Source organism: Mobula hypostoma, chromosome 12 (genome assembly GCF_963921235.1).
Source record: "Mobula hypostoma chromosome 12, sMobHyp1.1, whole genome shotgun sequence".
Taxonomy (NCBI): Eukaryota; Metazoa; Chordata; class Chondrichthyes; order Myliobatiformes; family Myliobatidae; genus Mobula; species Mobula hypostoma.
In genome coordinates, this window is record NC_086108.1 from 32,649,705 (window position 1) to 32,674,612 (window position 24,908).

Sequence of the window (24,908 nt, forward strand, 5' to 3'; positions counted from 1 at the left end):
TCAGTACATATGACAATAATAAACCAATTCCAATTTCAACGTCACTGTTTGTGGATGTGTTTCACTGACAATAAAGTACTGAAAAGTTAACATATTAGAAAGTGTTTAATAATTTTTACCAAGTAACTCACAATTCTTTAAATAATTAAACACATAAATTACCTGAAATAAATCAGAAAAGAAAATTGATAGGCAATGTCCTGGCTGCCCAGATCAGAATCTTTCATTCAGTCCCTGTGTTCTCTTTGTCTACTTAATTTTGCCTTGCCTTCTCAAATGTGTAACACTTCATAATTGGACCCAAACACAGGTAGAAATAATTTCCCCAACACAGAGAGCCCTATGTTCAGAGAATTTTTTTAAAAAAAGATTATGGTTTCCTTATTATCATAGCAACCACAACCACATCTATTAATCTGAGAGGTCATCTGAGGAACTGCTCATTATTAGAATCAAATCAGGGCTATTATCACTGACAAAGTCATGAAATGTGTCATTTTGTGGCAGCACAAGGCATAAAGAATTACTGTAAATTACAATAAAATAAATAAGCAAGCTGTGCAAAGGAGTTGGTGTTCATGGGCTGTTTAGAAATCTGATGTCAGAGAGAAAGAAGCAGTTTCTAAAATGTTGAGCGTGGGTCTTCAAGCTCCTGTATCTCTTCCCTGATGATAGAAATGAGAAGAGGACATGTCCCAGATGTTAAGGATCCATAATGTTGGAGGTTGCTGTCTTGAGGCACCACCTATTGAAGATGTCCTTGATTGTGGGCTGATTTGGAGCTGCCAGAGTCTACAACCTCTTTTGATCCTGTGTATTGAAGCCTCCATACAAGGGTCTGATGCAAACATTCACAATATTCTCCAATGTACATTTGTAGAAATTTGTTAAGAGTCTTTGGTGATATAACAAATCTCCTCATACTCGTAATGAAGTAAAGGTGCTGACATGCCATCCTTGTGACTGCATCAGTATGGTGGGCCCAGGATAGATCCTCTGAGATGTTGATGCTCACCTATTCCACCACTGATCCCACAGTAAGAATTGTGTGCTCCCCTGACGACCCTTCCTGAAGTGCACAATCAATTCAAGTTCAAGTCGCTTTTATTGCCATTTCAACCATAACTGCTGGTACAGTACACAGTAAAAACGAAACAACGTTCCTCCAGGACCATGGTGCCACATGAAACAACACAAAACTACACTAGACTACGTGAAACAACACAAAACTACATTAGACTTCAGACCTACACGGGACTACATAAAGTGCACAAAACAGTGCAAGACAGTACAATAATAAATAAGACAATAGGCACAGTGAAGGACAAATTACAATATAATAATAAATGATGTAAATGTAAACAATTTGTTTTAGCAGGAATTGAGAAAGAAATAGAAAAAATTGCAAAGGGAGTGGAGTGGTGTTCATTTGAGTGTGTGTGTGTGTGTGTGTGTGTGTGTGTATGTGAGGGGGGTGGGGGGGTTGGTGTCAGACTAATAGATGCTGGGAATTGAGGAGTCTAATGGCTTGGGGGAAGAAACTGGTCGTGAAAGCCCAGATGGCAGGAGGGAGAAGAGTTCGTATGAGGGGTACATGGAGTCCTTCACAACGCTGTCAGCTTTGCGGATGGAGCGTGTGGTGTAAATGTCTGTAATGGTGGGAAGAGAGACCCCGATGATCCCTTCAGCTGACCTCACTATCCGCTCCAGGGTCTTCCTTGGTATTGCTGATGTTGAGTGCAAGATTGTCGTTGCAACTCTAACCAGACCATCTCTCTTGCTGCTGCACGCCTCCTCGTCACCACCTGAGATTCTGGAACAAGTGGTGCCCTCGATGAACTTATAGATGGCATTTAAGCCGCACCTAGCCATTCAGCCCTGAGTGTAGAGCGAGTAGAGCTGTGGGCTAAGCACACCTGTAGTAACTGTCGGAAAGGAGGAGATATTATTACTGATCTGCACTGTCTGTGGTCATCTGGTGAAGAAGTCAAGAATTCAGTTGCAGTACATAAGCCTAAGATTTGAAGCCAGTTGAATTGTACTGATTGAATGATGGTGTAGAATGCCAAGCTGTAGTTAATAAACATCAGCCTTAATGCAGGTATTGCTGTTGTCCAGGTGGTCCAAAGCTGAGTGGACAAACAGTGAGATTGCATTTACAGTCGACCTTTTGTGGCAATAGGCAAATTGCATTGTGTTCAGATCCTTGCTCGGTCAGCAATTAACTTCAGCCATGACCAACCTCTCAAAGCACATCATCACCGTGGATGTGAGTGCTACTGGTCGATAGTCACTGAGGCAGCTTACCCTGCTCTTCTTGGGCACCGTATGACTGATGCCCTTTTGAAGTAGGTGGAAACCTTCGAGATCAGCAATAAAATATCCAAAGGAACAACAACCAAAGGAAAATACATATAATGCATGTTATCAATGGAAAATACATACAATGCTTGTTATTGTTATTTTCAAAAATTGCCTGAATACCTTTAAACACCCTTGTAGCCCAACGCGCCTGCATTTCAGATACTGGTATAATGGATCCTAATGCCTGGATAAGACCAATGATGGCTAGTGTGGGCTTCTCCAGCTGAGGTGGAAAGACATTCTTATAAAGAGTGGCATGATTTCTGTTAACTTTGATGACAGACTCATTCAGAAATGGGAAAGCAAAACTGTATCCTGTTGCAAAAATAACCACATCGATATCTTCCACTGTACCATCTTCAAAGATGGCTGCTGATTCAGTTAACTGCTTCACATTAGGTTTCACAAGAACACGTCCGGATAAAATGCGATTTGGCAAATCATCATTAACTGCTGGATGTTGGCTGTACAAACTGAAAAACAAACAGAGATAACATCCCATCTGCACTGATGTTAGGACATTAAGGTTAATCTTTCAGAATTGACGCAGATGGTTGATACAACAAATTCAGCGCAAGATAATCAAAAGCAAAGAGATTTTATTATTGGACCATATTGGGAAGGTGAGTCCTTTCATGGGATTCTCCCAATTGGTGAAAACTAGTAGCGGATAGAGCATGGGGATAATGCAACAGTGACAGAAGTGTGGAAGTTGATATAGTATAGACTAGAGATGGAGATAGAGATAGACTATACACTCTCATAGATGATCAGCAGTGGAGAATAACCATTTTAGGCAAGTACTGCATTGATCTGGTAAAAGAGAAAACTCTTACAAAATAGAAGCATATAAATAAGTAACTATGTCCACAAGGTCGAGTTAATGCTTCACCTGTATGGAAAGTAAGTTGAGACTGATCAGAATCAAGGGAAAGGTAATGCTAAGATGTGCAGCAGTGAAGTAGATAGGAAAAAAAAAGGAAAGTTAGCTTGGGTTCTCATGGCATAGAAATTGAGCACATGTGTGAGTATTGGCTTGGTCTTCGCTCAATGTTCCAATGATCCTTGCTTCTGGATGACATTCAGCATGTGGGTTAGTTTGCTCCGATATGGAACAAATATATTCTATAGAATTGGGAAATTAAGTAGGGAAGAATAAGTAAGATGAAAGCCATTGTCACAATGAGCTGGTCACTGAAAAATTGCAAACTTCTGCCTACTCGCAGTTAAAAATAAGAGCTTATCATTACAACCTACAGCAATTTCATGATCCAAACTCAAATGTTGCAGATGCCGAAAAGTCTGAAATAAAATAGAAAATGCTCAGCAGCTCCAGCAGCAAATGTGGAGAAAGAAACAGAGTTAAATCTGCATATGCTGGAAATCAAAGCAACACACACAAAATGCCGACAGAACTCAGCAGGCCAGGCAGCATCTATGGAAAAGAGTAAACTGTCGACATTTTGGGCCAAAACATCAGGTCTCGTCTTTCAGGTCAATGACTGGTCATCAGTTCATGGGAATTCCTTCTGCTGGAGATAACCAGTTGAAGGGAACGCAACTTAAAAGCAACATTAGACCATTAAAGAGAAAACCCAGAGAGTTGTTCAAGAGTTGAACCATCTCCTATAAAATAGAGCAGAAGACAGATTAATTTGAGATTGACTGACATTTGGCCAGAAAAAGATTTACAAATACACAGAGCAGATTTGAAATATCTACTCCTCAGCTTTTTTTCTCCAGTCCTGACGAAGGGTTTAGGTCCGAAACGTCGACTGTACATTTTTCTATAGATGCTGCCCGGCCTGCCAAGTTCCTGCAGCATTTTGTGTGTGTTACTTGAAATAGTATCTCTTGTTTCTCACTCTTCACAGATGCTGGCTGATATTGTGATTATGTCCAACATTTTCTATTTTATTTGTAATTCTATAGCATTTGAAGCATTCCCAAATGCTTCAAATGAGAATGAAAAAAAATGTGACATTAAAGCACATTTGAATAGGACAAGGACAAAGTGAGGTTTCTAAGAGCAGTTTAAAGTAAAATGAAGATGAATCTGCATCAGAGTGTTTAGCCCCATGAACAGAAAGCTGCCTGGTAATACAGACCTGTGGGTAGATTGCAAACCATAGTTTGCATGATCGAATCGATTGTTTAGCATTCTCTGTATTAGTGAAGTAGTTAAAGATGGAAAAAACAGGTTATAAAAACGACGGTTATACATCATGTCAGCAGGGTATCCTCTTTCAGCCACACGATTAATTACCCAGGTACCCCTTCTCGTACTCAGAAACACCTGCAAGACATTTGAAAAAGTATATTAAATTGTAAAATTTTGCAACTTGGACAAACGCCAAAAGACACTATCAAAAATGTATTTACTTTTCCCTCAAGAGAAAGTTATGTGCTTTTGATTCTGGAGGATGATGGGGAAGAAGATCGATTGCATTAGAGGTTTCCACTTCTAATCAATAGTCAAAGACAAGAAAATCTGCAGATGCTGGAAATCCAAGCAATACGCACAAAATGCTGGAGGAACTCCGCAGGTCAGGCAACATCTATGGAAAAGAGTAAACAGGTTGGAGGCTTCCCAGCTGGAATATAAAGTGTTGCTCCTCCCTGACGGAATATAGCTGTTGTTTATGTTCTCTCTGGGTAGCCTCCAACCGGATGGCATGAACATTGGCTTCACAAACTTCTGGTATTTGCACTCCCCCCACCCCTTACCATTCCTATTCCTGTTTCCTTCTCTCACCTCATCTCCTTACCTGCTCATTACTTCCCTCTTCTCCCCCTTCCTTTTCTTCAATGGTCTTCTACCCTCTCCTATCAGATTCCCCCTTCTCCAGCCCTTTATCTCTTTCACCTATCAGCTTCCCAGCTCTTTACTTCACCCCTCTCCCTCTCCCAGTTTCACCTATCACCTACCCCCTTGTACTTTTTCCTCCCCTCCCCCCACCTCTTCGCTCTAACTTCTCATATTTTTTTCCAGTTCTGACGAAGGGTTTTGGCCCAAACTGTTGATTGTTTACTCTTTTCCATAGACGCTGCCTGGACTGCTAATTAATAGTCAGTTCCTTTAGCCTAAGAAAATGTGTAAACATCAGATAGAGGAAATAATTAGTCCTTGAAATGCAGAAGGAAGAATTTCTAGGTAAGGTATTTAAATTGGCTTTAATTATTAAAGGGGTTGTAAACATAAATCCAGCAAAGAATTCAGAAGAAGTTCCTTTATCTAGCTGGTGGCAAGAATGTGTAATTTGCTACTGCTGGAATAGTTGAGACAAGCAGCATGAGGCACATTGGGAGGAAGAAATGAATAGGAGGACATGTTGATAGGGTTAACTGAGGAGTTTGAAGGAGGATTGTGCAGTGGGTAATATAGGAGTATAGCAACAAAAGGACTAACTCCCCCATTATTTTCCAGCATTACAAGGTTGACAACACTCCCTAATCTCCCTTTGCTCCAAATCTAACAACGTTCCTGATTAATGCAGATCTAGTCACCTTAGATTTTAAGTTTTAAATTGCATTATTATTGTCACATGTACTAAGGTGCAGTGATAAAAATTTGTTTTGCATGCCATAAATGAAGATTATTTCAACACATCAGTACACTGAAGTAAAGCAAGGCAAAACCAATAACAGGTTGCAGAATAGTATGGTTGCAAAGAAAGTCCTGTGCAGCAAATGATAAGGTGCAAGGCCATAGTGAGTTCAAGAGTCTATCTGATCATGCACGGTTCTATTCCTTTCACACAAATTACCAATGAGAGCAGCATTAGCTATCATTACTGAGTCACAGAGTTATAGACCATGGAAACAGGCTCTTCCGCACAGCTCGTTCATCTGACCAAGTTGTCATCCGGAGTTCATGCCATTTCCCCACATTTGGCCCACATCCCTCAAACATTTCTCATCCATATTCCCATGTAAGTGTCTTTTCAATGTTGTAACTGTACCCACCTCTACCACTTTGTCTGGCAGCTCATTTCATTTACTCGCCATTTTCTCTGTGAAAGTGCTGCCTCTCATACCCCCTTTTGAATCTCCCCCCTCTCACCGTAAACCTCTACCTTCCAGTTTTAGGCTCCCCTACCTTGGAAAAAGACTGAGCATTCACCTATCTATACCCCTGATAACTTTGTGTACAGTGGATTCCAGTTAATTGGGAAACAGCAGGACCAGTACATTGTAGCCCAATTAAATGGCTGCTCCAATTAGCTGAAGCTACTCAGAAATAGTTAAAAAGGTATAAATAAAAAGACAAATTGAGCAATAAATCTATTTTAATGAAGTACAGAATGAATCAGAACACTACCAATACTACCACCGTACTAGAAAACTGCAGTAGTTCCTAATACTAATCGACCGAGGAATTCATCTTCTCACTTTCTTCTTATAAATGAAAAAAAAATCAGTAGATGTAATGGACTGCCTTAATACAATGTTGTTGATGACAGCATCCTCCAAATCTTCATTTTAATTGTCACATTCAAGGTAATTGTTGATAACTTCAAATTCTTCATAGTGCTTTACTTGTTGAAGTAGAAAAATTGTTTCATGTTCCTTCCTGGCCATTTGTGGCACCTCCAAGCCTGAATGCTTGAAACCACAGCGAGCAAAGCAGTTCTGAATGGTTTTACTGCTTATTTCTTGCCAACTATCAGTGACAAAAACTGATACATTTTGAAGACAAACAGACGCAACTGATGCTATTTAAAAACTGTTCGCTCTAAGCATGGTGCAGTGCCTAACAGCAATGCAAATGCATGTGACTGACACCAGTTAGAAACTGTTCAGTAACAGCATCCTGCCACAATTAAGTGGTTTAGTGTCCCAAATAAATGAAGGGATTATTGCTCTAGTAGTGTTTGTTCTTTAAGAGTTGTCCCAAATAAGAGACTGCCCTGATTAGCTGGTGGCCCAATTAACCAGAATCCACTGTACCTCTCTATAAGCTCACCCCTCAGTACCCAATACGTAAGAGAGATAATTCCTGGACATTTATTCAATATTAAGGGATGATTTAATTTAAGTTTATAATGAATTTTAAAGAAATTAGTAGCAAAGAGGGGAACTTTTTCTGCGGGTGGGGAATGTTTAGTTAGGTCATTATGAAGAGAAGCTAAAATGCAGAGAATGATAAAAAATCTTCTCCTGAAAAGGGCACTAAATGCTTGTTCAATTAATAAACCTTAAAATTGAGACTAGACTGGATTTTAATGTACAGTGACATAAAAGGATACATATGGGTGGAACAATGACATGGATCAGCCATTATCTCACAGGACACAGAACAGGTTTAGGTATTTCTGTCTGTGTTGCTCCTCACCTGTTTCGCATGTTGACTGATTTCAGCTGCAAGGTCGCCCCCAGAGCTTCCAATTCCAATTATTACCACTCTTTTCCCTTCGAATTTTAAGGGTTCTTTATAATCTTTACTATGCATGTAGTGACCCTTGAACTTTTCTATGCCTGGGGAAAAGCAGGAGAGGCAATGTTAGAGCACTTTGCTTGGTGAGTATACGCTGTAATCATAGTAAATGTACATTACACAGTTAGCTAAATAAAGTTCATATTTGTGTTTGTGCAGTAAATTGACATCAAAATTTCAGCACAGAAGGTGGTTTATTTACTCATTGTCTCTGGCTGTTTGCTCAAGTCTATTTTCCTACTGCTTTAAATTTTCTCAAATCCCTGGTCAAGTTCTACCAGTTGGGCTCACAAGCACAAAATCCATAAATATATTTTGTAAAAAAACATGCTAAGTATGTCCATGCTGCGTAATCCCACTTCAAAATTACTGTTCTTTTTCTCTCACTTTTCTGTCTAAATTGGGTGGGATTACAATTAGAGGTCATGGGTTAAGGGTGAAAGGTGAAAATTTTAAGGGAAACAGAAAGAGGCACTTCTTCACTCAGAGGGTTGTGAAAGTGTGGAATGAGCTACCAGTGCAAGTGGTGCATGCGAACTCAATTTCAACATTTAAGAGAAGTTTGGACAGGTGCATGGACGGTAGGGGTATGGAGGGCTATGGGCCCGGTGCCAGTTGACAGGAGTAGGCTGCTTAAATGGTTCAACATGGCCTAGATGGGCTGAAGGGTCTGTTTCTGTGCTGTACTTTTCTATGATTCTATAACTCTAAACATGTCATACATGTTAAATATTTTCTTTCTCCCCTATCAAATTGTTTAAAATTTCCCAACACTTAAAATATTCTCCAATTTTCTAAACCTTTTCTATTAACTATTAGGTTGATAGTCATTTTTTCCCCTCATTTCTACTGATCTCCTGAATTTGCTTTTCTCTCTGCTTGCTGTATTTCCACTGTATTGTGAATTCTCATTTTATGGCAAATCTCTCGACCAGGTTTTATTTTTAATCTCATGTCTTTATTCCTTCACACCTGCAATGCCGCTTATATTTGGCGAGCCAGATTAAAGCAGCATCCTAATGTTCTTTTAATGTTTCTTTACTAATGTCCCCACCTAGGAAAAAAAGTGTCACTGTATCTCCAGTCACTGAATCCTTCTACATTTTACTGCTTTTTTTAAAAACTAAAAGTGTACCAAAAATAGCACACATTGAAAATTTGTTGCTTAATTCATACTTTGAGATAATTAAGTTGTAAATTCCTGCTAAAGTCAAGATTTGAATAATGAACAATGTTTTACTTGAATTCAGAAAATATTTGAGAGTGACTGGGGCTTCCAGACCCTCCATGTCAAATCAAGATAAATGGAGAATATGTGCAGCAAAGGTATAGGACCTCTGTTGAGGTTGCATTTGGTGGATGGAGTGGTGAGATGAGGAAACAGCAGCACCCAGGTCTATTTTCACAAATATATATATATATGGTTTGCTCTTAATGAAAACATTTAGTGATTTATATATTTGCTCTCTCAGAACCCTTTGACCCACAACTTCATTTAGATTCTTTTCTTTCCACGTAAAATATGGCCTCTTAATTTTTTCTTACTAAAAATAATATTCTGCAGTTGTCTATTTTAAAACTATTTTCTAATTTCACACCCATTATGCATGCAACAAATTACAAAGAAGAAATATTTAACCAGTCAACATCCAAGCTGACCATTCCTCCTCGTACGGTCTCATCTAAAAATTTTGAAATTGTTGCGGAGTCTGGTTTCACGATTTATATTAAAAATAGGTTTCAACTGGTGGTGTCAGCTCTCATTCTCGAAGGAACTTGCTTTGCAGTTCTTGCCACTTTGGAAACTACACATTCCTCCTGCCCTGTCTTCCACCAAGGACTTAACAAGCTACTTCACTACTTGCCTCCAAACTCCGGATGTACTGACTTTATCAAAAGGTTTGGTCATTATCACATTGCTCTTTGGGTGACATTGCTGACCATAGAATGGTAGCAGGGTGATGTGAAAAATTGTAAAAAACACATTAATTATCATATTTGTGATGCAGAAGCTGCTTTATGAGACACTGTGCAAACAGAAATACTTTTACTAATTTCTTACACTGTATATTCAGCTTAATCCCCTCAACCTGTACTTTAACTGATGAATGCACTCATTTTACTCACCAGGAAATGTATCCAGAGGTAAATGAGGGTCAGCGTGATGACCGGTACAGACCAAAATAGCATCAAAGGTAGTCGTTTCCAAATTTCCCTCAGTGTCGCTCGTCACTACATCCCACTGTCCAGTGGTAGAGAAATCTGTCCGCTGTGTAATACTGCAGACATTGGTCTAGAGGAAATGAAAAGGAAGGTGGTTAGACAGTGATTGTGAAGGAGGTTTTCAGAGACGTTGTCAAGATGCAAGTAAGTGAGAATTTCCACATCATTAAGTTAAATAATTAATATTCCTCTTCCAGTTTTCTGCATTTTCAATGACCCAAAGAAAGCATTGTTACTTTAATAATTCTTTTGCTTAGACTGACCAGCTCTTTGTATTTGACTCTCACACCACATCTTTTTGCTGGATACCTGTTAGAGTTAGAATGTTAATCAGACAACGAAAATAATTACATTTAAAACACGTCTATTCACTTCCCCAATTTGCTCTCACTGGAAGGAGACTATTAATATTATACATGAGTCTCTTGCATTAGAAATACAAAAACAATGGTTTAGACTTCACCTGGTCCAAACTAGCTTCCTAGACAAGTTTGCATTTGTAAAGATGTAGCCATCACAAGTTTCCTTTTGATGACCATCTCTAAACACACCAATGTCTATCTAGGCTCAAAGGCTAGTAAGAGTAGAATGTGCCTAATAATCATTTTTCACACTTGTCTCCACTGCTCAGTGACACCCTTGTTTTCCAGCTGAGCCCAATAATGTGTTTGGGGTTCTCACTGAATTACATTGCAGGATCTTGTGCATATGTGGAGCGTAAAAGGGGAAAAACTCTTGGTGAATCAGGGAATTAGGTCAATGGAAAAGGAAAGCTATGTTTGCACTTAGAAACAAAAGCATTGTGTTTAGTCAAGAATGTACTGCAGTGCCTCCACTTCTTTTGGAGATTGAGACGAGTGAAGCTTCCCACCGCCATTGTAATGTTTCAACATCATTGAGAATGTCCTGGCTGGCTGTTTTACTGTCTGGTTTGGGAATTGCTTGGCATCTGACTGCAAGTCCCTGTTACAGATTGTGAGGAGAGTCAGAGAGTCATCAGGCTCTCTCTTTCCCCCTCCCCCAGCCCCAGGACATGTAGCAGAAATGCTGCGTTTTCAGTGCCCTCAACATTGTCTACCGACCCTCTCAACCTCTTCGACCTCTTACCATCAGGCAGAAGGTACTGCAGTATGAGAACAAGGGCTGTTAGGCTGGGTAACAGCTTTTTACCCCATACTGTGAGGTATCTGAACACCCTGCTCCCACCCAATACACATTATTTATGACAGCACCCGTAGCATTATACTGTTGTATATTTATCTATACTGTGCGATCGAGAATCTCCGGAGGGGAAGGCCCCAAATCCTCAGCTTTGCCTATTGCCTGTTGCCGGGGTCCAGGGTTGAAACGCTTGGCAGAGATGGTGCGCGGTGCTCGGTGTCGGAGGGCTGGTCAGAGGCTCGAAGTTTTCAGACGGAATCAAGAGTCGGCTGTGGTCGGGTGCTTCCAGGGTGCTGCATCGGCAAGTTTGCGGCGCTGGAGGTTCATGGCAGGAAGAGTTTCTCCCTTCAACCGTCTGCGTAAAATGATGGGACTTTTGAGAGACTTTGAGACTTTTTTTTACCGTGCCCATGGTCTGTTCTTCTATCAAATTACGGTATTGCTTAGCACTGTTGTAACTATATGTTATAATTATGTGGTTTTTGTCAGTTTTTATAGTCTTGGTTTGTCTTGTGTTTCTGTGATATTATTGGAGGAACATTGTATCATTTCTTAACGCATGCATTACTAAATGACAATAAAAGAGGACTGCATGTCCTCATAATCTAATCTAATCTAATCTAATCTAATATGTCATACATGTACTTTACATCAATTTATACATCCACAGAATATTTTTTAATCTCTTAATATTATTGTGTAAATATCATTTTATGTGTGTATGTGATATATGCACTGAGTTTTGCACCTTACTACCTGGGAATATTGTTTCGTTTACCTGTATACATGGGCATGGTTGAATGACAATGAACTTGAACTTTAACCTTCAGACAGGTGATTAACTGATTCCCTGCTGAGCACCCTGGACTTCTCCCTAGTATCAAGAGTGCTACTGGAATCAGCACTAAAAGTGGTATCTCCCAATGTTAGTAATAATGATAATAATCCAAAATAGTGGTCCATTCTATTATTCCTGTTTTTGCAGCATTCAATGCTTTATAGCAAGCTGAAGAATTTAAGATTGTTATCCTCATCTTAGACCCTTCCAGGTCCTTTCTTTGCTTGACTCTGTTATTTTTTTTGAAGGTTAGTTCCTTCAACAAAATCCTTACTAGTTTTTTGTTCCAGCATCCAGAAGGGAAAGGGAGTGAGAAAGGCACTAAGTAGACCATGGAGCCAATGGAGGTCAGTTAGAATAGGAGTGTTGGGCAAATAGAACAAAGTGCAGGATACAGACCCAGACTTATTTTAAGTTCATGGAGTTCTGAAAAGGGGAGTTTACCTCAAGTTCAGTCTGGTGATGGCAGTGATGTGGAGGCATAGGTTACTATTTCTATATTAGATGTGTTGAGATATGTCTTATATAAGCAATGTTATAGAGTGTAAGTAAGCTTACGCTAATTTCGAGGAAATGATATTGCGAGCTCCCAACAGCACGAAGTTCAATAGTCTGATTCATCATGATATTGGCTGGAATGGTAAAAATGTATGGGCCCAATTAATATTGAATAGCTAATAGGACATGTTCAGAGGTGAGAGAACATACCAACTTCTATAAAATTATGCTACTATTTTCAGGATTTCAATTCTCAAGCATGTCTTGGAAGGCAACAAAGGGAACCTGAATTGGTGAGGTGATAGAACAAGCATGTCATTTCCACTCTGGTTATAGATGGCATCAAACAGAGTCACCGGGTCATAGAGTCACTGAGGAGCACAACACAGAAACAGGAGCTCACAAGGGGATTATTGTGACTTGCATCTAGCTGAGAAGCAGTACCTGTGGAGGATTCAGTTGTTGCTTTAAACTAAAAGTGAAGATCTGACTGGAATTTAGTCTGCTGGATCACCACTGCCTGTTGTTTCAGTGACAAAGGCTGATTCCAGACACCACAGGGGCAGCTGTACCCAGATACATCAATCACTCGACGTAGTGGTGGCTACGTCAGAAATATTGCCAAGTCTGATTACACAATTTGTAATTCGCTGGTGTATACTGAGCTAATGGGACAGTATTTTGAACCAAATGAAATAGCGAGTGCCAATTTTGCTGAGCTCATCAGGTCTAAAGGCATACGGTTTGCTTCAGAGTTTGACTGTTCCAAATGACCATCAGGAGTGAGCTCTCCTGATATTGTCAAAGTGATGCAGGGACATTTAGAAACAACATGTAAGGGAGTTTCGATTTTTATGTTACTGCGGAGGCTAATTAAAATGGCGTCTTTGTTATGTTAATCTGGGGAACACAGCTTTGTTGTGTTAAACACTGGGAAAGTTTGCGCTAACTGTTTTTGCTTTAGAGTCTGCTAAGAGGGTGCTATTAACCAATTGGGATAGTTGTTATGGTTCTGGTGTATTTGAAGATACTGTATGCGCGGGGTTTTGGGGCAGAAGGCGGGAGAGCGAGACAGAGGATGGACGAGGTGCTGTGAGTCCACTAACGGGGTCGGACCCCGAGCGGGACGTTCGGCGAGGAGACGGAGACGGACTCGTGTGGAGCGTCTGGTCGACCACCGTTGTTGGTCCCAGGCGGCCGGTCGAGGTGGTCCGAGGGGTCGCAGGGTGAAGAAGAAGGTCATTGAGCTCCAACGGTTTTGTGCACGAAAAGATTGAACTTTGATAAGTGTGGCGCCTTTTTTTTCCCTTTTATATTTTATTCTCTTTTAATTATATAGATCCAGTAATATCTATAAACTGTAAATCATTTAATTGCATCTGGTGTATTGTCTGTTATTTGGGCGGGATGGGGTACCTCACACAGCATCCACACAAACGAATTATCCAGTTTGGCGGGGCCGAGGCTGTTTCCCTGGACGACAGCGAGCCGAGCGACCCTGAGGGTGGCCGGGGGAGCTATATTGTGTGGGCTTTGTCCGGGATTGAGTCTGCTGGTATGCTGCGTGGGTACCCTGTTTAAATCTGTAATGTGTGTCTCTGTGGGTTATTTGCTGGTGATTGCTGTATGCGTGGTGGGTGAGGTCTTTGTTCGAGTTCGGGCTGGCATTGACGAGTTGGAGGTGGCACTCGGGGCTGTCCATGCGGTTGGGAGAGAGAGGAAAGGGTGGTCTGATTTGGAGGTAGAGTCTGCGAATAAATGTTCTAGCTCTGGCAGGCTTCGCCTGGCACTTGGGATAGTGTCCACCCCAAGAGGGGCGGAGGCGTGCGAGACGTGGGCGGAGCGGATCACTCAGTTGTTAGATGAGTGGCAGTGCTCGGTTGAGGGAGAGCGACAGGAATTGGTTGAAAGTTTGAGTAGGCAGGCTGGTGACGGTGTTAGAGCTGTCAGGTTCACTTACACCGTAGTGACAGCTGTCAGTTATTTGAAAGTGGGGGGGGGGAGTTTTCAGTGTGTCTTCTCTGGCGAGGAGGGCGGCTAAATTGCTTGCAGTGCCAGGGGGATCAGTTGTTCAGCTGATCAGAGAGGTGTCGGGAAATTTAGTGGAGGCCCAGTGGGGGAAAGGCTTGGGGTCTCTGGGGAAGCACGTTCCCAGCAATGTACCACTGAACTTCCGCAAGGAAAAGACCCTATTCCTGAAGGCTTAGAGGGACCACGCCCCAGAGTGTCGTTATGAATAGAGGGAAGCGATGCTAAAGCTATCCTCGACCCCGGGGCGCAGATCAAGTTGTTGTACAGTTCGTTTTACAACCGGTGTCTCTGAAGCATTTATCCTTGACAACCGCAAGGGCACCAGAGACTTTGGGTACCAGTGGCAGTAGTTATCCAGAAGACGATGATTGGTTAATGACCCTGGAGTTCATGGAGGCATTGTCTGGGCACCCAGCGTGTCGAGTTGCTTCTGAGCACGTGTGTAGCAGCCTTGAGACGGTACCGAATTTAAGCGAGACCCAGCGGTGGTACGGCCTGGGGAAAGTAGCTGAGGGTGAGACCCTCTTAGTAGATGCTCCGAACCACCACGAGGGAGGGGAGTTGACCGCTGAAGACACCTCAGTGAGAGAGAGAGGTCGCGGCAACTGGACCCTGGCGGCGTGGAAGATGAAGGCAGCGTGTGTGCGGATGATGCGATGTGGTTTAATGCGCTGCATCTGAGGGGTGGATGTTGCCAGATCCTGAGGAGTGCGGCTGTTGAGCTGAAGATGGCCTTTACTAGTTCCCCAGGATTCTTCCGATCCGAAAAGATGCCCAAGGGCATATCCGGAGCCCCTGCATCCTTCCCGCGGGGCATGAGGAAGACCATGGGGGAAGTGAAGGAGTGTGGAGTTTTGACGTACGTGGATGACCGCCTAGAGCTTGGATTCGCCTGGGGGGACTATGAGGCGAGGCAAGTGGCTGAGCCCGGGCGACCGAAGCGAAGTGTCAAATGTGGAGGAGTTTTTGGCCGGAGGTGTTTGGTGCAATGTGAGGAAAATGACCCGACATACCAGTTGAACTTCCTGGTGTTGGGACAGACGGTGGTGGACTAGGGCATGGAAACCCAGGTCGTCAATCTGAATGAGACACAGGGAAGAGAGGGGGTTTGCACCGCACTGCGGTCGTATACTGACGAATTAATCCAGCGAGAAGAAACAATGACCCGCCTTCGAAGGGATCAGCAGAAACTCAAGACGTCGATTCAGAACAGATTGGAAGACTTGCAAGTTGGAGAAGATCATGGAAGTGTTCTGACTAAGGTCAACAGAAAACCGAGAGCACAGGGAGGGGAGTTTGACTACACTCCCGAGGAGGTAAAGAAATGGAGGACAGATCTCGGAAAGGGGAGGCGGACGCTTGAAAGGAACCTGAAGATGACTATCGCGAGTTTAAATGAAGTGGAAAAACTGAACGTTGACCTGGAGGACGCCCTCAGGAAGAAACAACCGGAGGCTGAACATTCTTTAACTGCTGCTTTTCAGGTCAGGGTGGAAGAAGCTGGTGGGGTAACTGCGTCCCAGATTGAGATGGCCAGGAACCCTGAGTCAGAACTGCGGAGGCTGTGGCGAGAGTTGAAGGAGTCCCCGAAGAAGCTGACGTCTCGACTGCAGGAGGCTGAAGGGGTAGCCCCGGCTAACTGGTTCAGTTTGGAGGAACTTAAACAGCAGCTATCGATCGAGGGAATGAGGAAGGATACGGGTTCGAAGGATGATGTGCTGCACATGTGGAACATGCTGCCTTTCGCTAACTTCCCCGTGATTGAGGAAGAGACCTTTGGCCCTTCTCCCACTTAGTCAGGTGTAGTGGGGAGGGCTAGCTGTGGGCAGTCTGAGTTGCGGCAGGATTGGGAAGGAGGAGGGGCGGGGCCCTGGACACGGGACTGGGGGCTCCGAGCTGTAGTGGTGGCCTGAGTGAGAGAGGAGTTGGCAATCAGGCCCGAGGTATCCCTAGTAGTGTCTGAGCCTTTTGGGTTTAGGCGAGGGATTACGGAGGTCTCAGAGGGTTAAGAAGCTCCCAGATAGGTTGGCCTATGGAGCGCCCGTGGGACGGGAGTAAGGTCCACTGTTTGGGGAGCACTGTCACTGTGTGTATCTGTGTATGTGTGTGTTGTGTGTCTGTAGGACTGGGTGGCGACTTATTTATAAGTCATGAGGACATGACTTTATTTGGTGGGGGGAGAGTGTCAGGGGGTTTCGATTTTTATGTTACTGCGGCAGCTAATTAAAATGGCGTCTTTGTTATGTTAATCTGGGGAATGCGGCTTTGTTGTGTTAAACACTGAGAAAGTTTGCGCTAACAGTTTGTTTTTGCTTTACAGTCTAATAAGAGGGTGCTATTAACCAATTGGGATAGTTGTTATGGTTCTGGTGTATTTGAAGATACTGTATGCGCGGGGTTTTGGGGCAGAAGGCGGGAGAGCGAGACAGAGGATGGACGAGGTGCTGTGAGTCCGCTAACGGGGTCGGACCCCGAGCGGGACGTTCGGCGAGGAGACGGAGACGGACTCGTGTGGAGCGTCTGGTCGACCACCGTTGTTGGTCCCAGGCGGCCGGTCGAGGTGGTCCGAGGGTCGCAGGGTGAAGAAGAAGGTCCTTGAGCTCCAACGGTTTTGTGCACGAAAAGATTGAACTTTGATAAGTGTGGCGCCTTTTTTTCCCCTTTTATATTTTATTCTCTTTTAATTATATAGTTCCAGTAATATCTATAAATTGTAAATCATTTAATTGCATCTGGTGTATTGTCTGTTATTTGGGCGGGGTGGGGTACCTCACACAGCATCCACACAAACGAATTATCCAGTTTCGCGGGGCCGAGGCTGTTTCCCTAGACGACAGCGAGCCGAGCGACCCTGAGGGTGGCCAGGGGGGCTACAAACACAACACAAAATGCTGGAGGAACTCAGCAGGCCAGGCAGCATCATGGAAAAGAGTAAACAGTCGATGTTTTGGGCTGAGACACTTCATCAGGACTGGATGAAGTGTATCAGCCTGAAACATCAACTGTTTACTCTTTTCCATAGACGCTGTCTGGCCTGGTGAGTTCCCCCGACATTTTGCATCTGATCCTTAGATTTCCAGCATCTGTTGATTTTCTTAGTTTTGACATTTAGAACCAAAGCCATTGTTGATTGTAGAACATTTTAGGTTTCATAAGTGGAATCAAAAAGAAAGGGAGTCCATTTCAGTGCATGTGGCTGAATTGCAAAGACTGCCTGAGCATTGTCAGTTCAGTCATGGGCTTAATGATAGCTTGTGGAATCTTAAAAGAAAGCATTCGAAAACAGCTCCTAACTGAAACACAGCTTACATTGAAATGAGCAGTGGAAATTGCTGTTTCAATGGACACTGCAGACAGAGACACAGTCAGGAACAAAAGTGAACATGAATAGAATTGCAGCATTGTAACGTAGAATCAGGTTCGCGGGTCTGGTGAGTGAAACAGAAAACACTGACTTCGAATAAATATATTAATCATTTATTTACAAACAGTTAAAATTCGACCAAACATTCACATTCCCCAAGTTACAGAAACTATAAAGCTGAATATTCAACAAATATACATTCAACAAACATACTTAGCTAAAAGCGTGCGCAAAGCATATCTTCCCAATGGTCATGTGCACCACTTGCCTTAAACAAAGGAAGAGACAAAGAACCTCCCACACGTTCTCTCTATACATCCAGTATATTGGGAATGGGACACCAACCGGCTAACCAATGGGAAAAGCAGCTGCAGTTTCTAAACTAACCAATCCTGACAAAGTGCCTTTTGAAAATCAGAATAAACTATGCCCTCCGCCTCACCCCCTCATAGGACAAGCGACTCAACAGAAATCAGCCTGGCCAAACAAATTGTGTCGCCGTTGTGGCATGGGCTCCCATAAACCAAAGAAATGTAGGTTTAAAGACAAAACATAGAAAATACAACAAAGTAGGACAAATACAAAGAGTTTGTTGGGCAGACAACAATAAAAGGAATGTCCAGGGAAGAGAAAAATCTAAGAAGTCAAGTTGCAGTTTCAAAAAGAGCACTAATCTGTGTGCTGTTGACAAAAAAAAATCTGATAATGATGAAAGTGACTCAGGATTGTGCAGTCTTAAGATTTACAATGTGAAAATTAATAATAGAAAGCAATATGGCTTATACCAGAAGAGAAGGACAAATTAATTAAAATGAAATTAGATACTGGCTCAGCTGTTTCAGTCATTCCACAAAATGAGTTTGAGCGACATTTCAAAGATACCAAACTGAAGCCTGCAGATATCCAATTAAGAACTTATACTGAAGAAAAAAATAACTCCCATGGGAATGACATTTGTAACTGTGAAATACAAGGACCATAGTTAGAGCCATGAATGGCTGAGACAACTACAACTTGATTGGAGACCCATCCACTATTTGCATGTCACATCCTCCGCAATGAAGCCATCTGAAAGCAAATTAAGGAAGGTACCGGATGATGCCACAGCTCTCTCCATGCTGTACACTATGAACACTCGTCCAAAAGAGGACAAATAGGCATTGGTGCCAACCTGTGTGTGCCTCTAGTTGGAAAGCATATTGGATCAGAGAAGGACCACGCTGCTCAGAGGAACTGTGAAAGTGATGAAGGCACAGGTCCGACAACACAGTTTTTCTACGCGACATATCCGAGAAAGCTTCTGATATGTTAATCAGACAGATACTTGTGAAATGTGGCTTAGTGTTACGCTGGAAGGGAGTTCAAAGAGCTTCAGAAAAGTTGCAAGCATTCAGCTTTTGTGTGTATCAAGATCTAGAATCTACTCTGCATGCATTAAGGATATTGCACGAACTTCAAGTGGGAGACAAAAAACTGCTTGTAAAAGTAGATGCAAAGGCCAAAAGTCCAGCTGGATGAATCAAAGGCCAAAAAGAAAGAAATCAATAGAGATATGACAACCGAGGGTTTGTCAGAGGATGTTGTGGTTGGGGAAATGGAGAGGAGAGATCAGATCATAAAGGGAGCAATAGAACAATTAATAAGAAAATATTCCAGTGAACTAAATGGACCTTCCTAAAATCAAGGTGCACAATCTAGAACAAGAAAAAGGAGGTGACCGAGAAAGGGAAAGGCATGAGAGGGAGTGGCGTGAAAAAGAATAGGAACATGAGAAAGAAAAAGAAAGGGATTGAAGTAATTCCAGAGAGGAAAAAGGAGAAGAAAGGTGTGCAGAGCTGTCAGAAATATTTCCTACAATATCAGAATCTTACAACCAACACAGAGGAGGCCCCAGAGTCTGAGATTGCTTTCACGGCCACAAGTCCCATCTGCCAAGCAGAGTGATCCCTGTTTCAGGAAAGACGTTATTCGGCAAGAGTAAGAAATCCTCCACAGTGATAAAATATTTAGGCTTGAGTGGGACAATTTAAAATTTACAGTGCTGTGGATGTCCATGTATAGTAGTTGTATGACATAGTACACTGTGTATATAGTTAAGATGCGTTCTTTATTGAGTTGGAGTTTATACCTAAACAGGAAGGAGTGTGGTATAGTTAATATTTATGTATATATATACACAGTTGCATATGTCAACATACTACCACATGATACGTGTGTGCCTTGCTCGAAGTAAAGACGAAGCCAGACCTGCTTTCCCAGACTCCCAGGTTTCCTCTGAATTAATTTAAGATTCTGATGTTATAACAGACAACAGATAACTTTCCTCAAAAATGGATGTAAATCTTACCGCAAATCGTATATACTTCCTCAGATTGAAATGTGTAGCATACAGGACCAAATACTTCATAACTTTGGAGTGATGCATATAGTTTGAACAATTGTCAGGAAATGGAAAGTCGCTGTAGCACATCATCTCTTTAGAGGTATTGCTGACCAGCGACTTATAGATGCTAGCACTCCCATCTGTTATTTTTTCCTGAATAAAGTTAAAAGAATACACTGATTAGCAAGTTAATACAAAATTACTAGTGTGATTCACCCCACCCTCAAATCAGTTCTCCAGAAAATCGGTCACTTTGTTTTGAGAATGAAAGTTTTATGCAGATTTTCCTTGTACCTCTGTCTCAAAGGAACGGCAACTAAGACTGCAATTTCTCTGAGCCACAATAACCAGACTGTTCATGGTGTGAGCTGTAATCACAGTATGGCTTGGATTTTGCTTGGCTTTAGTTCACTTGCAGATTGTTGGCAAATCCAAACACAAAAGATGTCAAAATTGCTGACAGATTCCTGTGGACAAAACCAATCGTTACACTCAGTTGTTGGTCGTATGTACAGAGTCCTGCAGTGTACTGCAAACAGACTGCAATTGCCCAGTATTTAAAATCTGCTCATTGATTGCACAACATGCACAGGATCCAAAAGCCCAGTGCATTAATGGAAATTTCACAGCAGAAATCATGAAAGCTAAATAAATAAAGGGAATCCATCTATTTTCTTAATTCATTTTTGTTCTTTAAGAGTTGTCTCAAATAACTGGTTGTCTCAATTAACCAATGGCCCAATTAACTGGAATTCAATGTATTTTCAAAGGCATCAATCCAATGTCAATTATTCTTTCTCTTGGAGGAAAGAAAATCTTTTGTCATTTTTATCCTTGTTTGGTAGCCGCAGCTTAAATTTTGCTAGGTCTTTGCGTTACACAAATACAACAGTTGGGAATTCTAACTTCAAGGAAGGTGGAGGGAAGAAGATCTTGACAATGTTAACTTCTGACTCTGGATCCACAACAAGAAGAGAATGCGACTTGACTTAAACATTTCAGTTTTGCCTCTGGATACATTGAGCGTCTTCCTGTACTTACTATAGCCAATAAGTGTCCACTAGGTACACGTTCATGGTCTTCTAGTGCTGTAGACCATCCACGACAAGGTTCAACATGTTGTGAGTTCAAAGATGCTCTTCCGGACACCACTGTTGAAAACCATGGTTATTTGGGTTGCAGTCACCTTTGTGTCAACTTGAACCAGTCTGGCCATTTTCCTCTGACAAGGCATTTTTGCCCACAGAGCGGCAGCTCAGTCGATGTTCTTCGTTTTTCGCGCCATTCTCTGTAGACACTGGAGACTGTTGTGTGTGAAAATCCCAGGAGACCTGCACCTTTTGAGATACTCAAACCACCCCATTTGGCACCAACAATCATTCCACGGTCAAAGTCACTTAGATCACATTTCTTCCCCATGCTGATGTTTGCTCCGAACCTCTTGACCATGTCTGCAAGCTTTTATGTACTGAGTTGCTGCCACATAATTTGCAGATTAGATATTTGCATTAATGAACAGGTATACAGGTGTACCTAATACAGTGGCCACTGGGTGTATATTTCCAATACTTTTAAATGCAGAACAGGTGTGCATAATTTGTGAAATATTCAGCAAACTGTGCTTCAGTGTGCAGGGCACCAACAAAGTACAGTTAACAGAGACCACCCTCCACTACCTACATACTGTGTTCTCTTTGTGCTCCCATTGCAAAACCAAGGTTCTCAGTCCCATTTTGAATGGAATGCTATTGGACTCCTCAATGTAAATATTCATCCTAAATTGTCAAACCCAAACAATGAGAATTCCATAGTTTTGGATCGTTATCACATTGTACCTCTGACAGGTGACAGTGTTACACAATCCTGGAATTATATTCCCTCGTCACAATGAAGCTTCATTGTGAGAGCTGAATAGAGAAGTGGGGAGTCAAGTTCGAGAATTACTCAGACATAAAGTTAAAAATCAAACCCACAGTCAATCCAAACCAATTTGAAAACTATAGGAATTTGCACAAAAACAGTAAATGATTTGTTGTGCTAAACAAACTTTGTCCTGGGACACAGAACAGCTACCAACTTGAATATCTTCATTCAAGATGGCGCCAGCGAACAATGATTCCTTGGGCAACATCTTTCGGATAGGTAATCTCTTCAATCATTTCACTTTCTCTATGTCTTGTGATTGTTCTTTTAGTCTTGATTGTGTTACGGAAACTATTGGAGCCTGCGACATGTAGTTTGGAATTCGATTGAATGTTCTAGTACTCTTGATAAGTCCAGAGAGGACCAAGAGCACAAGCTGCAATGTGGAAACGATCAGAGATGGTGCGTGGGGCCATGATCAACTCCATTTCGAAGCGCTGAGGAAGATTGAAGCACCGAGGCGAGGGAGGTCGGCAGTCACTCTCCACAGAGGCCACGGGATCGACAGCGGTTGGCAGCCCGAACGGCAGCTTTCAGACCCAGCACAGTGGTTGCTCTTCACAGAAGGACTGAGTTCGTGCAGCCACTCTCCTCGATGCTGACAGGAGGATGTTTTCAAAAATCAGAGACTTATGTGATTATTGGACTGTACTTTATATTGGTCTCCTTCAGGTTTAGGTGTGTTCTTTCTTGTTGCCGGCTGGCAGATGGGTGATATGTTATTTTTTGTTCAAGGGTGGGGTTGGGGTTTTGATGCTATTATCACTATTCTTTCCTGTGAGGGAGCAGGTTGGGGGTTTCATGTTATTGTCACTTTCTGTTTGTGAGGGAGGGGTTGGGGGTTTGGGGTTTGATGTTCCAGCTACAATTTTCCATGTGGGCAATCTATTAGTTTTCGTGCGAGGAAGAGGGTGGGGGGTTTTGGGGTTTGCAAGTTTTGTTCCTTTTTCATTTTCGTGTTGGGGGAGGGAGACTGATATTTTTTCTTTCAACCACTCCCATGGTTTTTCTGTACTTTGTGGCTATCTTTGACAATAAAATGAACCTTTAAATAAATGATTCAAAGTTGAGAAAGTACTGAGTTAGTTTGGTAAAACATGACTTAAACTGAACTAACAATTTCAACCCCAAAGCAAGTCATCAGGATCCCTTGAGACTGGATAGCTGAGCACCAGGTAGAAAAGTTAATACACATAAGAATAAAATTTTTGTGGAGTTACACCCACTTTAAATTGATCTCAGTGAAAGCAGATTTTTTAAAGTGCAAATGTTGGGTATGTGGAATAAAAGCAGAAGGTGTGCAAACACTCAGCAGGGCAGGCAGCATCTGTGGAAAGAGCAATACAGTTAACATTTCAGGTCAGGGATTCTTCAACAGAACTAACTTTGTGGAAACTCACTTAATCCCACAGGATTACTCAATAACAAGTAGGTTTCATTAGTGTCTAGGGGTTCATGCTGTTACCATATCTGATTAGGGCTCCCAGGCCCGAAACATTATCTGTTTTCCTTTTCACAAATGCTGCCTGATTTGCTGAGTATTTTCTGTTTTTATTGGCAAAGGCTGGCATTGAAACACCAAAAAACCTAATAAAACACCCAAACGTACCTGAAAGTTCCAGAGCCCTCCAATGTCGTTGCTTTTTTCAAAGCATACGGGCTCCAAGTCTTCATCCAAACAGCATTTTATACATGCTAGCCCACTGGCTCCAGCCCCAATGATAGCGACTCGCTTGGCCATCTTCACCTAACAAAGGAAACAGCCAGTAGCTTGACTTAATTTTACAAAATAAGAATAGATCGGGACACCATATTTATCATGTTCCCCAAATATTTACAGCTATACTTTAGAGCGCAGCCACACTATAATTGGGGCAGCACGGTAGTGTAGTGGTTAGCACAATGCTTCACAGTACCGGTACCTGGGTTCAATTCCCACCGCTGCCCGTAAGGAGTTTGTATGTTCTCTTCGTGACTATGTGGCTTTCCTCCTGCTGCTCAGTTTCCTCCAGGGGCGGTGCTGAGGTGATGCTAGCTGGGGCTATAGCCCCAGCAGAAATTGCAATAGCCCCACCATAGCACCACCAAGAAATTAACTGCAGCTGCTTTGCTTTCTCTGTATAGTTTTGAATACAGCTTGTTTCCCCAGTTAATCTAGTGAAACAGCGCCCCCAATTACAATAGCACCCATGCAACAATAAAGTTATAAACTCTGTCAGATCCACTCTACTCTTCTGCTTATTCGTTCGTTGTCAATGACTTGCCGTTGCTGTCCTCAGATCAGTTAAGCTGATCTAAGATCACTTAAGGTGGTGATGTCACTCACTCTCACTCACGTGAGAGATTGATAGTATATATCCAGGCGCAGATCCGTGGTCTTGCGAGACTAACGGATGCCACACACACACACATTGTGCTTTTACAAGCCAGCGTGGGCCTGGCACATGCATTATTTTGGCGGGCGTGAAAAATGGATCGATTTTTAGTCAGAAAACGACTTCATCCAGAGGAATCAGTGGTGTCTCAGCCTGAGCACGTCTTAATTGAAAGTGACATGCAGAAAGAAGTAAGTGGGGATGAGGACGACAGCAGTTCATTGAAGGAGTGTGAAGGCGAAGTAGAGGAACAAGAAATGGAGCGGGATTCGGAGGAGAACATGAATGAAACTGCTCTTAGTGCGAGTGGG

At 42.3% G+C, this 24,908-nt stretch overlaps 1 protein-coding gene across 8 annotated transcripts in view; it reads right to left on the reverse strand.

Annotated features, from left to right (window-relative positions):
* The window catches only part of LOC134354682 (flavin-containing monooxygenase 5-like), a 54,442-nt gene that overhangs the window by 17,426 nt on the left and 12,108 nt on the right, over positions 1-24,908 (reverse strand). For 7 of the 8 annotated variants that reach the window (XR_010019873.1, XR_010019872.1, XM_063063805.1 and 4 more), the window contains 6 exons: positions 23,832-23,969; positions 20,264-20,452; positions 9,929-10,094; positions 7,700-7,842; positions 4,473-4,660; positions 2,485-2,837 (listed from right to left, as the gene is read on the reverse strand). Coding sequence is in view for 5 of the 8 variants with exons in the window: in XM_063063805.1 (XP_062919875.1) it covers positions 2,485-2,837; positions 4,473-4,660; positions 7,700-7,842; positions 9,929-10,094; positions 20,264-20,452; positions 23,832-23,969 (1,177 nt within the window). In the remaining 3 variants the exon portion in view is untranslated. Of the gene's footprint in view, positions 1-2,484; positions 2,838-4,472; positions 4,661-7,699; positions 7,843-9,928; positions 10,095-20,263; positions 20,453-23,831; positions 23,970-24,908 lie in introns of those variants that run through there. The other variant, XR_010019874.1, reaches the window with a different exon arrangement.